Here is a 14,497-nt window from a genome sequence, read left to right on the forward strand (position 1 = left end):
AAAGAAGATGTGGCACATATATACAATGGAATATTACTCAGCCATAAAAAGGAATGAAATTGAATTATTTGTAGTGAGGTGGATGGACCTAAAGTCTGCCATACAGAGTGAAGTAAGTCAGAAAGAGAAAAACAAATACTGTATGGTAACACATATATATGGAATCTAAAAAAAAAAAATGGTCATGAAGAACCTAGGGGCAGGATGGGAATAAAGATGCAGACCTACTAGACAGTGGACTTGAGGACACGGGGAGGGGGAAGGGTAAGCTGGAACAAAGTGAGAGAGTGGCACGTACATGTATACACTACCAAATGTAAAACTGATAGCTAGTGGGAAGCAGCCACATAGCACAGGGAGATCAGCTCGGTGCTTTGTGACCACCTAGAGGGGTGGGATAGGGAAGGTGGGAGGGAGACGCAAGAGGGAGGAGATATTGGGATATATGTATATGTATAGCTGATTCACTTTGTTATAAGGCAGAAACTAACACACCATTGTAAAGCAATTATACTCCAATAAAGATGTTAAAAAAAAAAAAAAGGAAAAGAAATTTATATTCTGACTGGGGAAGACGTCCTGTCTGTTTCTTAAACACTATCATTTGATTCATGATAAAGAACTTATGGTGTTTTTGTAGCAAGCATTTTAAACTCCTAAAATTTGTTTGAAAATAATTTGCTTTGTAGAAGCATCCTGGAAGAAAATCAAAGAGCAGAAAGGTTTATTTTATTTTAATTAATTAATTAATTTTTTATGTAAGTTTTGATGATGAAGCCTTATTTGGTAGAATTTAGGTTCATGAGACTAGTACTAGTGATCTAATGGTGTCAAGATTGGTTTTATATCTCAGTTTAAGTGTGTCCTTCAGATATGCATGTAAAAGGTCCTTATTGGGTCGTCTGAATTAAGATTTGGGAAGGTTCATATTGCCCTCTACCTGCTGTGCACAGTCTAACTGGTACCTCTGTCTAACCTGGTGGCCATCTACTAGCCAGAAGGGTAAGCTTCGGATTCTAACTGTTGAGCTGTGTTTGAATCCTTAGCTCTGTCATTTATTGCCTTTATGAGGAGGGGCAAGTTAACCTGGGCCTCAGTGTTCTCGGTATAATACGAGGAAGATAATATCACCTACGTTAGGTAGGACTAAATTAGGTATTATATATTACAAGCATTTCATCCTGTCTGGTCCGTAGTGAGAGATCAATAAATATTAAAGATTATGCTATTGCTGATCGTTCCTTTTATATTACTACTAGTATTCTTATCATTAAATCAGTGGTGATCAGCACATTCAGAAACATGTTGAAACGTTTAGTTGTGCTGTGCCTTGAAAATGCAGCAAAAATGCATCATTAACTTGGGACTCTATTAGGCCTACTTTTTGGAGTGAACCTCAGAGCAGAACTTGTCTTTAATGTGTGTTTTGATAAAAATAGGCATGTTTTCTTACCCATTTCTGTTTACTGAAGCTTGACAAAGTTTTACAATTTTCTAGTCTTCAAATACCAAATAAATGTTATTTTGCTGAGACTCACACCATTACTAATCATTTTAGTAATGATCCTTGTATCTAATACGTACTTGGTATAGAAGATACAAATCTCAACTTGTGAAAACGTTTTTCTTAATTTTTTGGAAAACATTTTGTGTAGCTTGTGGAACCGTGTCTGCTTTAATTAGAAAAGGCAGGAATAGTTTGGTGTGTTATTTTTTTCCCTTGTTCCTCAGTCCATTGGTACAATTTATTTTCATGTTGGAAGAGTGAGCATTATTATCATCATTGTATCCAAATGTTATCTTTTCTACTTGTCAGTGATGTGTGGTAAAATATGAGTTACTGATGTGGAAGAAAATAAAATAGTTTTTACTTGGTGACAAATGAAGTAGTGTGACAGGGGCACCCATAGTGAACACTGTAATTGTCTGCATGACTCTGCAGTTTAACCTGTGAACTCACAGGCCTTCAAAAATGTATCTCTGGTACATAGTTTGCTAAGACATTACATGCTAGCTAAAAAGCAGATAAAATACTGTGTTTTAAAAATATGATGTAATACATTTCTTATTGTGAATATCTAATGGGGAACTTTGAATTCGGATGCTTTGCACCAATGATAATGACTTCAAAGGGGATGCTGTTGGTAGATGAATTAGCCCTGCTCATTTCCAGATCTTTTTAGCTTCTCTTTTCCTTGTAACCTGCCCCGCCCGGTGGTCTCTGTTCCCTTTTACGTGAAGACTAATCTCTTTAGTTACATAATTTCTAAACGCTTATGAAGTATTTTTTGTGCAAGGCATGTTTCATAACTTAGTAAGATAAGAAATTGCAAAACATAACCTCATAATGTACAAAAGTGCGGTCCTTTCTCTGAGGCTATGATAAATTTTAGAAAGTGCTACTGTTGATTCTCAAATATGAGATAAGATGTTTTATTGAACTGTAGAAACAAGGCAATTGAAATTTGTTTTTAGAATTTTTGTCTTCATTCTTAATTCAGGATGTTTCCATTGTTTTCATGGATTTAGGGAATATTAGGACTAAAAGGTACTTTAGAGGTAATGTTTGAAGTGCTTCACTTTAGAAAGTCATGTGCGAACGACTGTGTAGATGGTTAACAGGTGGATGCATTTATGTTTCCCTTGTCTCCTGATGCGTAGCACATTGCTCTGCTGTGTTACTCTACTGTCTTTACCTGACTCTTCCTTTTTAATTTATTCTTAATTCCATCCAATGAGGACTTGTCTTTTCCTCTTAGACTCTCCTTCTGTCATTTGTTAGTGATATTTTTTTACCTGCAGAATTATTTCTTCACTGTGGCTATTACTTGTCCTCTAGGTTGAGGCTGTCCAATATAGGAACCACCAGCCACATGTGGCTATTTAAATTTTAAATAAAACTAATTAAGATGAAATAATATTAAAGGTTTCTTTCTTCGTATCAGTGTCACATTTCAAGTGGTTAATATAGGTACATGTAGCTTAATGGTTACTGTATTGGATAGCACAGTTAGAGAACATTTCTGTGATCATAGCAAGTTAGATTATAAGCTTTCTGAGGGCAAGGGACCATTTATGTTAGCATTAAGAACATAAAATATGGACTTTTGATAAGTATTTTAGAATGTGTGAATGAAAATATACCCATACCATCCTTTAGTTTTTTGCCAAATTTTTTGTTTTGAATTTTTCTTTTCTTTTGAACCATTTTATGATCAAAGAGAAATCAGCAATTTGGTATTTTTAATTTTACATATTGTATATGATACGTATCATGTACCACTTATCATACCATAAACAGGAATCTTGTAGGTTTAAGGTTATAGGGATACTTTTGCATCATGTTCCTTGTGTTGCCAGCCATTGAGGTAATGTGTATTTTAAATACTTATGCTTTTTGTTTTTTTTAATTTTAAGTTATGACGGTGACTCCTTGATGATCATTCCTTGGCATGAACATAAACACCGAGATAAAGATTGGTGTGAGGAGTTGGAGTGCAGGTAAGAAAGAGCCAGCGTGAAAGCTCTTCATTTCTTTGTGGGGTGGATGAATAGAAGGCCCTGTGCAGGTGGTGTTGGTGGATGGTCATTTATTTGATGGTGGCCCTGCTTGAGAGTTTGAGTGAAGTTTTTTTAAAAACTTGACTTTACTCAAGGTATGTTAAAAATTCTTTTAATGGAAAAATGTTAAATGCTCCAAAGGAATTATTCTACAAGTGGTCCTTGTAGAACAACTCTTTTCATTTTGGGGTATTCCTTTTTACTCTTTGACATATACAGGTATATTTTCATAGTTGTTTTTATGATATGTGTGCAATTTTGTTCTTGATTCAGTTTTAATTTTCACTTTTATACGACTTAACCATGGAAAGCCTCAGAACATGGAGGCATCAGGTCCCACAGAAGGGGATGGGAGATGAGGTGTGGGGCTGAAATTCCTGATGAGGAGCATTGGAACCCCTTTATCCCGCACTCCTCAAAGTCTGGTGAATACTCCCTGCTCGTTTTACATTTGATATGAATCATCTTATGCCTTTGGATTTTTTAAAAACTATGTGTATGAACTATCTGTCTGATAAATGTTAAATAAAAACCCTAACCAGTAGTATGGTCATTGCAAGTGAAAAATTCTTTTAACTTTTTATTTTATATTGGAGTTGAGCCGATTAACAATGTTGTGATAGTTTCAGGTGCACAGCAAAGCAACTCAGCCATACATATACATGTATCCATTCTCCCCCAGACTGCCCTCCCAGCCAGGCTGCCACATAACAATGAGCAGAGTTCCCTGTGCTATACAGTAGGTCCTTGTTGGTTATCCTTTTTAAATATAGTAGTGTGTACATGTCAATCCCAAACTCCTTAACTATCCCTTCCTCCACCCTTCCTCCCCACCCCGTAACCATAAGTTCATTCTCTAAGTCTGTGAGTCTGTTTTTGTTATGTAAATATGTTCATTTGTATCATTTCTTTTTAGATTCCACATATAAGTGATATCATACGATATTTCTCTTTCTCTGTCTGACTTACTTCACTCAGTATGACAATCTCTAGGTCCATCCATGTTGCTGCAAATGGCATTATTTCATTCTTTTTTTATGGCTGAGTAATATTCCATTGTATATATGTACCACATCTTCTTTATCCATTCCTCTGTCGATGGACATTTAGGTTACTTCCATGGCTTGGCTATTGTAAACAGTGCTGCAGTGAACATTGGGGTGCATGTATCCTTTTGGACCATGTTTTTCTCCAGATATATGCCCAGGAATGGGATTGCAGGGTCATATAGTAGCTCTAGTTTTAGTGTTTTAAGGAACCTCCATACTGCTCTCCATAGTGGCTGTACCAATTTACATTCCCACCAACAGTGTAGGAGGGTTCCCTTCTCTCAACACCCTCTTCAGCATTTACTGTTTGTGTATTTTTTGATGATAGCCATTTTGACTGGTGTGAGGTGATATATCATTGTAGTTTTGATTTTCATTTCTCTACTCGTTAGCGATGTTGAACATCTTTTCATGTGCCTCTTGGCCATCTCTATGTCTTCCTTGGAAAAATGTCTGTTTAGATCTTCTGCCCATTTTTTGATTGGGTAGTTTGTTTTGATGAGATTTAGCCACATGAGCTGTTTATAGATTTTGGAGACTAATCTGTTCTCGGTCACATCATTTGCAAATATTTTCTCCCAGCCTGTGGGTTGTCTTTTCATTTTGTTTATGGTTTCCTTTGCTGTGCAAAAGGTTTTGAGTTTAATTAGGTCCCATATGTTTATTTTTGTTTTTATTTCCATTACTCTGGGAGACAGATCAGAAAAGATATTGTATTGCTACGATTTATGGCAGAGAGTGTTCTGCCTATGTTTTCCTCTGGGAGTTTTATAGTGTCTGGTCTCACATTTAGATCTTTAATCCACTTTTGAGCTTATTTTTGTGTATGGTGTTAAAGAGTGATCTAATTTCATTTTTTTTACATGTAGCCGTCCAGTTTTCCCAGCGCCATTTGTTGAAGAGACTGCCCACCATTGTATGGTCTTGCCTCCTCTGTCGTAGATTAATTGACCACAGGTGCCCAGGTTTATTTCTGGGCTTTCTGTCATGTTCCAGTGATCTATAGTTCTATTTTTGTGCCAGTACCATACTATTTTGATGACTATAGCTTTGTAGTATAGTCTGAAGTCTGGGAGCCTGATTCCTCCAGCTCCATTTTTCTTTCTCAAGATTGCTTTGGCTATTTGGAGTATTTTGTGTCTCCATACAAATATTAAGATTTTTTTGTTCTAGTTCTGTGAAAAATGCCATTGGTAATTTGATAGAAATTGCAGTGAATCTGTAGATTGCCTTGGGTAGTATAGTCATTTTGACAATATTTATTCTTCCAATCCAAGAACATGGTATATCTTTCCATCTGTTTGTGTTTTCTTCGATTTCTTTCATCAGTGTCTTATAGTTTTCTGCATACAGGTCTTTTGTCCCCTAAGGTAGGTTTATTCCTAGGTATTTTATTCTTTTTGTTGGCAGTGGTAAATGGGAGTGTTTCCTTAATCTCTCTTTCTGATTTTTCATTGTTAGTGTATAGGAATGCAAGAGACTTCTGTGCATTAATTTTGTAGCCTGCAACTTTACCAAATTCATTGATGAGCTCTAGCAGTTTTCTGGTGACATCTTTAGGATTCTCTATGTATAGTATCATGTCATCTGCAAACAGTGACAGTTTAACTTCTTCTTTTCCAATTTGGATTCCTTTTATTTCTTTTTTCCTCTCATTATCATAGCTAGGACTTCCAAAACTGTGTTGAATAAAAGTAGTGATTGTGGGCATCCTTGTCTTGTTCCTGATCTTAGAGGAAATGCTTTCAGCTTTTCACCATTGAGTATGATGCTAGCTGTAGGTTTGTCGTATATGGCCTTTATTATGTTGAGGTAGGTTCCCTCTGTGCCCGCTTTCTGGAGAGTTTTTATTATAAATCGTTGTTGAATTTTGTGAGAAATCTTTTCTGCATCTATTGAGATGATCATATGGTTTTTATTCTTCAATTTGTTGATGTGGTGTATTAGGCTGATTGATTTGCAGATATTGAAAAATCCTTGCATCCCTGGGGTAAATCCCACTTGATCATGGTGTATGATCCTTTTAATGTATTGTTGGATTTGAATTGCTAGTATTTTGTTGAGGATTTTTGCATCTAAGTTCAGCAGTGTTATTGGCCTGTAATTTTCTTTTTTAGTGGTATCTTTGTCTGGTTTTTGTATCAGGATGATGGTGGCCTCATAGAATGAGTTTGGAAGCTTTCCTGCAAGTGAAATTTGGAAGCTTTCTTCATGTTAGCACTAATGTTGGCAGTTTCCCTTCATTTTGTATCTTTCACTTTTGATATCTGAGTCAATAGAATATGTAACTCTTAGTTACCTTTTTCTCTCTGATGGCTTTTATTGTAACAGCAATTGAATGTCCTGCTGTGTTTTTGCTATTATTTGCTTTTAAAAAATTATTTTTTGAAAATTTTTATTAAAGTTTTATATAGTTGCAAATAGATTAAAGGTTTAAAAGTTTCTGCAAATCTTGTTTAAAAAAAAAAAGCAACAACCAAAACCCATACTCCTTTGTTCCCCTTCCTTGTATCCTGCTCTCCAGGAGTAACTACTTTCACTTCCTTTAAAGGATCGTTCTGATATTTACTCCAATCTCTGAGTAAGCTACCCCTCTGAGTTTAGCTACCCCTTGAATTTTTTAGTTCTGGCCATTATCTGTGGACTTGCTTCAGTGGAAGATAATGGTTTAGTTTCTTTTTACTCCATATACTCCGTTCCTCCTTGAGTGTTTATGTGACCCCCTCGCCCCTTTAACAATCGTCTACTGTCATTTCAGTAGAGTTTCAGGAAAAAGTGGAGCTTAGTGCGTGGTATGTATCAGCCCTCTTTAACTAGAAGTCCACAGTTACCAGTTGTAATGAGAGATAGAGGATGGATATAAGTTGGAGAAGGTGGGAGGTTGATGCCAGTGGATATGGCGGAGGGAAGGTGTGTGATCCCGTTGCCCACAGTTCTCTCAGTTTAAGATGGTGCTTTTGACAGAGTAGCCCTGTTCCTTCACCTGATGCTTCCCAGTTCTCCTTAGCCTGTGCCTTTTTATGATTCTAACAAGGAGATGAAAGGAGTAAGGGCATTTCTTCTCAGACCAAGCACCGCAAGCTGAGTTGTAAGCAAAACTTGCTGCCCTGGAACTCCTAAACCTATAAAAATGGAAAGCTAGGAAACGTTTGACAGAAGAAAAGATGCCTTTGAAGATGATACAAACTTTCCCAGGGCATTTCTTTTTTTAATCCATTCATTTTATTGCCTCCCCCACCTCCCCCGACGATTACTTCCACCCTGTACTCCTATGTCTGGCAACCACCAGACTCTCTGTATCTACAAGGGTGGTTATAGGATATCTCGTGGGCTTTTCATGTACAGTTGACCCTTGAACAACGCAGGGGTTAGGGGTGCCGACCCTCTGTGAACTCAAAGGTTTGCCTGTCATTTATCATCGGCCCTCCCTCCATAGCCGTGGTTCCCCATCCGTGGATTCAGCCACCCACAGATGGCGTAGCACTACGGTATTTACTTTAAAAAAAACCTGTACGTGAGTGAACCCACGCTGTTCAAACCCATGTTGTTCAAGGGTCTACTGTAATTAATTCTGTCCTCTGCTAGATTCAAGAATACTGGAGGAAGAAAAACATGCAGCCTCTGTACTCATGAAGTATATAATCTAGCAGGAAGGTGCTGCTGCTCTAAATTACCAATGTGATGCGTGTTTTGAAAGAGAAGTGCAGGGGCCACTGGGAGCACATAACAGGGAGACCTAAACTTGGTGGAGGGCAAGGAGGTTTTCCCTGGGAAGTGGTATGAAATCTGAGATTGAAGGATGAATAGGATTTAGCTTAGCAGGGGGTGAGTTTGGCAAATGAGGGGAGGGAGTGTTCTAAGCAGAGGGAAGACCATTTGAAAGGCTCAAGGTGAGGTCCCCTTTAAGGACTGAAAATAAGACCTGGATTGTTGAAGTATACAGGACAAAAGTGACATTGGAATCAAGGTGAGGCTAGAATATTTTAAGGCAGATGACAAGCTATAAAAGGAGGCACGGGGATGATATAATCATGTTTCTGTTTTATAAAAGACTGTATTACCTCGCGATATCGTGAATTCGTTTGTTTTTTTTGTTTGTTTGTTTGTTTGTTTTTGCGGTACGCGGGCCTCTCACTGTTGTGGCCTCTCCCGTTGTGGAGCACAGGCTCCGGACGCGCGGGCTCAGCGGCCATGGCTCACGGGCCTAGCCGCTCTGCGGCATGTGGGATCTTGCCGGACCGGGGCACGAACCCGTGTTCCCCCTGCATCGGCAGGCGGACTCTCAACCACTGCGCCACCAGGGAAGCCCGTGAATTCAGTTTTGATGTTGTTGCATTTGAAATGCCTGAGAAACATCTAAGAGCATATAGAAGGACGATTTTGGAGCTTTCAGGTGAAGTCTGGGTTAGGCGTAAAAATATGGTGGTCAGTTTATATTGTAGCATTGAAGGGGAGACCTAGAGAGATATAGTGAGAAGACAGGAGAGCTGGAGAATTTGGAAGAGCTAGTACTTAATGGTCAGCTGGAGGAGGATATTCTAGCAAAGAAGACCGAAAAGGAACAGCCAGAAAGATGGGACCTGTATAGCTGGACAGTATGGCACGACAGTATGACATGCTGGAACGAAAGACAAGCATGTTTCTAGAAGGAGAAAATGGTTAAATTCTGTGAAACAGTGCTGAGAGGGAAATAGATAAGGACTGAAAAAAGTATCAGAGGAACTCAAAGTTGCTTATGGGTATTTTTTCCCTGAAATGGGAAGATTTCAGGGGAAGGGATGTGACTTTTATGTGGCAGTGATGGGGAAGAATCACTGTGGTCAGAATGTTAATGATGGTTGTGAGTCTAGTTAAGTAAAGGACTACCAGTTGTAAGCACAGTAGGTTGTCTAAGTCATGTTGATTAAACACCCAAATATTTGTCAGCTTTGAGTCTGGTCATATATTATAACTGCTAGTAATTCCAATGGAAATAATACCTGTAAGTAAAAATTAAGTACCTGCTCCGGGCCAGACAGCATTCTCTGCGTACTTTATCTATATTATTTTGAATATTCTTGCATGGTATTATTCCCATTTTTGATATGAGCAAAATGAATCTTAGATGAGTTTTAACTAATTTATGCAAGGTTTCACAGCTTTCAGTGAAGGAATTGCACCTCAGTTCTGACTGAAGCCCATTGCCTTGTAATAGTAATAATTATACCACTTGTCCTTTACTGACTTACTTTAGATGAATGAATATCCCTAAGGGAACACGATCTTTCCCCCTATTTCTATCTGAAATATCTTACATTAAGTTAATTTTTATTTCTTTTTACTTATTGATTTATTTTTTTAGTTCTTAACCATTGAAGGCAATTGGCCAGGATTGTCCTCGTAAAAACTCCTCATAATTTGTGATCCCTGTGAGGTTTTCCCCGGGTATCTTCCTCTTGATGTCGTTTCTTTTTCACTCCTGATGGCACGTAGTATAGAGTAGTTCCTTATTTTGCAAATTGCAGTGCATTACTATGTTGCTGATACCTACTGAAGTTATATTATCAACAAAAATAAGGCATATTTCCTCTTATTTTTATGAATGTGGAAAACAAGACTTCTTAATTTATATTTGGATCAGAATCACCTGGGGGTGTTTTTTACTAAACTAGGCCTGGCTGGCATCACAGGTCATTGTGACTTAGTAGACCTGTGGCAGTTACTCAGCCATGTGCATTTTAAAGCTACCCTGGGTGATTCTGATTTTATTTAATACTTATTTGATTGATTTGTGACATAGTTTTTTTGATTCATTATCTATTCTGATTTTTTTAAATTGTGAAAACTAATAGGAAACTAAGCATCCCCCAAATTTCCCATTTATCTTGTAAGTGTGCAGATACATATAGGAAAACACACACAAACACACCCACCCACGCATACGTACATACATACTGCCAGTCTAAGTAACTGCTCTCTCCACATCTCTGTCTCTGTCTCCCTCTCTGTCTTTCACAAAATTATAATTTCCCCTAGCATTTCAGTCAGTTATTAATTGTTCTTTTTGTGCTTTGCAGAATGGTGATTGAGCCGAGTCTCCCAGATGAAAGTGAGTTCTTGTACGCTGCACAGCCTGAGTTGCTGAGGTACAGGACATCCCAGCTTACAGTAGAGAAGGTTATGGACTGGTATCAGAGCAGAGCGGAGGAAATAGAGCATTATGCTCTGCAGGTGAGGCCGGCAGTGCTGTGTCAGATCCTTAGCATTCAGTGCATGTTTTGGCTGCTGACAGCAGTGCCAGGGATCCTGTATATATTACTAGCTTGCAAGGGATGAAATGAAAATTTTTTATTACTTTCATTCATTTATTCTTTGCTTCAGAAGCGTTTGTGGTTTTTTTTTTTTTTTTGGATTCCTAAAGAGCAAATACATATAACAAAAGCTGTTCAAACCCTTTCTTTAAAATGTAAGCTACAAAATATGTACATACTGATCCAGATGTTACATACATGCTTAATAGGCTTAATACCACTTTAAGTCGAAAGATTGTATCAACATAGAAATGCTTGATTAGTCCCCTGTTACATTGCATGAATGCAGTGGATTGTTATTTTCCTTTCCAGGAACCCTGTTTGAGGGTCTGTTTCTAACACTTCCCTGAAGTCCAAGCCTAATTTCCCTCAGTTCCCATGTGCCTTTACTGAGATGTGTAACAGCTTCATCAGAGGGGGGTGTAGAAGAGAGAGATGAGGGTTGTATTGTAGCTTAGGAGATCTAAATAGGAATCTGGACTCCTCTGCTAATAGACCTGGTGACTCTGGACCTGCTACCTACCTTTTCTGTACTTTGGTTTTTTCAGGGGGTGAGTTCTTATACTGGAGTCAGTGATAAAAAATAAAATATACAGGAGAGAACATTAAAAATTCTTCCAATTGAGTTCTCTGCAAATGTAAGCAAAAGTTGTCTTCATCCTAGAGAACAGAAGTTGGCAATTCGGAGCAAAGAATGGCAGAATGGCCTTTGAAATCTCATTCAGGTCTATGGCTATACCACCCTGAACACGCCCTATCTTGTCTGAAATCTCATTCAGGGTCCGGCCAGTGGGTGTCTTTTTCATTCTACTTGCAGTTTTGGCTTTGGGCTTCCTGTCCGACAATCAGTTTTTCATTTGTCAGGAAGGGTGATTTCAGAAAGGCTGATGAACAGCTGTATTGCAGGAAGGAATAAACCCCCTTGTTTAAATTTCTGCCTAGTGTATCTGGCACAGCCCTGTGTCTGCATTTGATAGCCTTCTTGAATTTCTGCTTAATCTAATTTCTATTTTTAGTATTCATAGAATTGACAAATTATTTGCTGGAGCTGATGGGAATATTATAGATCAAACTTTTCAGAGGATGGCCAAGAATATTTATAATTGACTTTTCAGGTTTTTGAAGATGGCTAAGGACATTTGAAAATGTTTAGAATTCTAAGATACCAGAATGAAAAGAATCTCTGGAGGGATCCAGTCTAATTCTCTATGTTATAGAGAGACAAACTAAGGTCCACAGAAAAGAAAGTGAACAGCTTGCTCAGGGACACATAGTAGCAGAGCCAGACAAAATACAGGTCTCTGCATAGTATTTCTTATAGAGTCCATATAAAAATGGACAATTACACAAATCTTAATGACTGAAAGCCAGATAAATTAATCCAAAAGAGTGGATCTCAATTCTCAGACCCATTGTATTTTTTCTGTAGCAAATATTTTGTAATACTTCCTTATTATCCTGATGTGAAAGTCATGGGCATACTGTATTTACAGAAATAATTTCCAAAAAATTAATATAATGACTTAACTGTGGTATATGGGATAAATAAAATATGTAAACGCGTGGTCATGAGTACGCTAAAAAAGTGACTAAAGTCAGTGAGAAATCACTTTGAACAAGATAGCTGACATTGCAGACAGATTGAGGTGTATTGAATTAAACACTACAAATTGCTGTCTGGGATGTGAACAACTCATGGTAAATATTTTTTTCAGGGTATTTGAAGGTAGGCAGGGATTAGGACAAGGTGGTTGTGTGGGACTTCCTTGCACACTGTGGAATGTCTGTCATCCCTGGCTTCCACCCTTGAATGTTAGTAAGTTCCACTAATACTTGGGAAAGACAGAAATGCTTCCTCAGATTTTCGGAGCGCCTCCTGGTGGACAGTTCTGCTCCCATTGAGAACTGTAGTCTGAGACCAGTATCACACATCTGGAAATGACCAGTTCATATCGGTCACGTTAAGCAAAGGCATTATTTATTACTTCACTGATTCAGGAGAAACTCACCTGTAAATAATTGATGAAGAAAGCTCTTAAGTGAGTCAAAGAGGTACATTTTTGGTAGTTTGTACAGGCACATGTAGGTTGTATACTGTGTAGCAGACATCTCTTAAGATCGATGGCATCATTTGATTTACAGGAGTTTACAAACACATGTAGTTTACTATTGTCTCTGGCTAACAAGAGAAGGGATTCTGTTTGGATCAGTTTTGTCTGAGCACTTTGTGGTTTTTAGCTGAACTTCTAGATATAACACTTGTTATTTCTTGCCTTTTTGATAGTAGCCATTGTAATGAGCATGAGGTGATATCTCATTGTGGTTTTGATTTGCATTTTCCTAATTATTAGTGATATTGGACATCTTTTCATATGCCTGTTGGCCCTTTGTATGTCTTCTTTGGAAAAATGTCTATTCAGCTCCTCTGCCTGTATTTTTTGTTTTTTGAATTTCATTTTTTTTTATACAGCAGGTTCTTACTACTTATCTATTTTATACATATTAGTGTATATATGTCAACCCCAATCTCCCAATTCATCCCACCCCCACCTCCCCCGCCACTTTCCCCCGCTTGGTGTCCATACGTTTGTTCTCTACATCTGTGTCTCTATTTCTGCCCTGCAGACTGGTTCATCTGTACCATTTTTCTAGGTTCCATATATATGCGTTAATATATGATGTTTGTTTTTCTCTTTCTGACTTACTTCATTCTGTATGACAGTCTCTAGATCCATCCACGTCTCTACAAATGACCTGATTTCATTCCTTTTTATGGCTGAGTAATATTCCATTGTATTTATGTACCACATCTTCTTTATCCATTCATCTCTCGTTGGACATTTATGTTGCTTCCATGACCTGGCTATTGTAAATATTGCTGCAGTGAACATTGGGGTGCATGTGTCTTTCTGAATTATGTTTTTCTCTGGGTATATGCCCAGTAGTGGGATTACTGGGTCATATGGTAATTCTATTTTTAGCTTTTTAAGGAACCTCCATACTGTTCTCCATAGTGGCTGTATCAATTTACATTCCCACCAACAGTGCAAGAGGGTTCCTGCATTCTTATTTATTTCACACTTAGCTGATGTACAGTATATGAGAAAACATCATTCTAAGGCCCTGTGATAAAAGAGATGAGGAAGAGAGCATTATGACTTCTGTCCTAAGACACTGAATTTTGTGGGAGTGGCAAGCATTCAAGTCATTCTATTAAACATAACTTTTTAAGTTCTATAATAAAGATACAAAGAGAAATGTTGGTAGAAGACTAAGGAAAGGACAGATAATCTGACAAATAACAGGCGAAAGCATTTATGGAGAAGTTTTGAAAAGAGGTGTTGATGATTATGATAGCAACTAATATTCCATGCGGTGCTCACATCCTGTCGTGCACTGTTATAGGTACTTTACATATGTGATTTCCTTTAATCCTTGTCACCCTAGGAGATTAGTGCTTTCCTATTCCCGTCATATATACTCACACTGAGGCATGAAAATGTTGAAAAAAGAAAACGTCATTCAAGGTCACAGACCTAGCATGTAAGGGTGCTAGGATTTGAACCCAGGTAGACTGGATCCAGAGTCCCTGTTCAT

The 14,497-nt window shown here is 37.9% G+C and overlaps 1 protein-coding gene across 3 annotated transcripts in view; it reads left to right on the plus strand.

Annotated features, from left to right (window-relative positions):
• The window catches only part of NBAS (NBAS subunit of NRZ tethering complex), a 339,511-nt gene that overhangs the window by 122,060 nt on the left and 202,954 nt on the right, over nucleotides 1–14,497 (plus strand). For all 3 annotated transcript variants that reach the window (XR_009566136.1, XM_030844571.3, XM_030844572.3), the window contains 2 exons: nucleotides 3,418–3,501; nucleotides 10,667–10,820. Coding sequence is in view for 2 of the 3 variants with exons in the window: in XM_030844571.3 (XP_030700431.2) it covers nucleotides 3,418–3,501; nucleotides 10,667–10,820 (238 nt within the window). In the remaining variant the exon portion in view is untranslated. The remainder of the gene's footprint in view (nucleotides 1–3,417; nucleotides 3,502–10,666; nucleotides 10,821–14,497) is intronic.

Source organism: Globicephala melas, chromosome 12, assembly GCF_963455315.2.
Source record: "Globicephala melas chromosome 12, mGloMel1.2, whole genome shotgun sequence".
NCBI classification, from domain to species: domain Eukaryota; kingdom Metazoa; phylum Chordata; class Mammalia; order Artiodactyla; family Delphinidae; genus Globicephala; species Globicephala melas.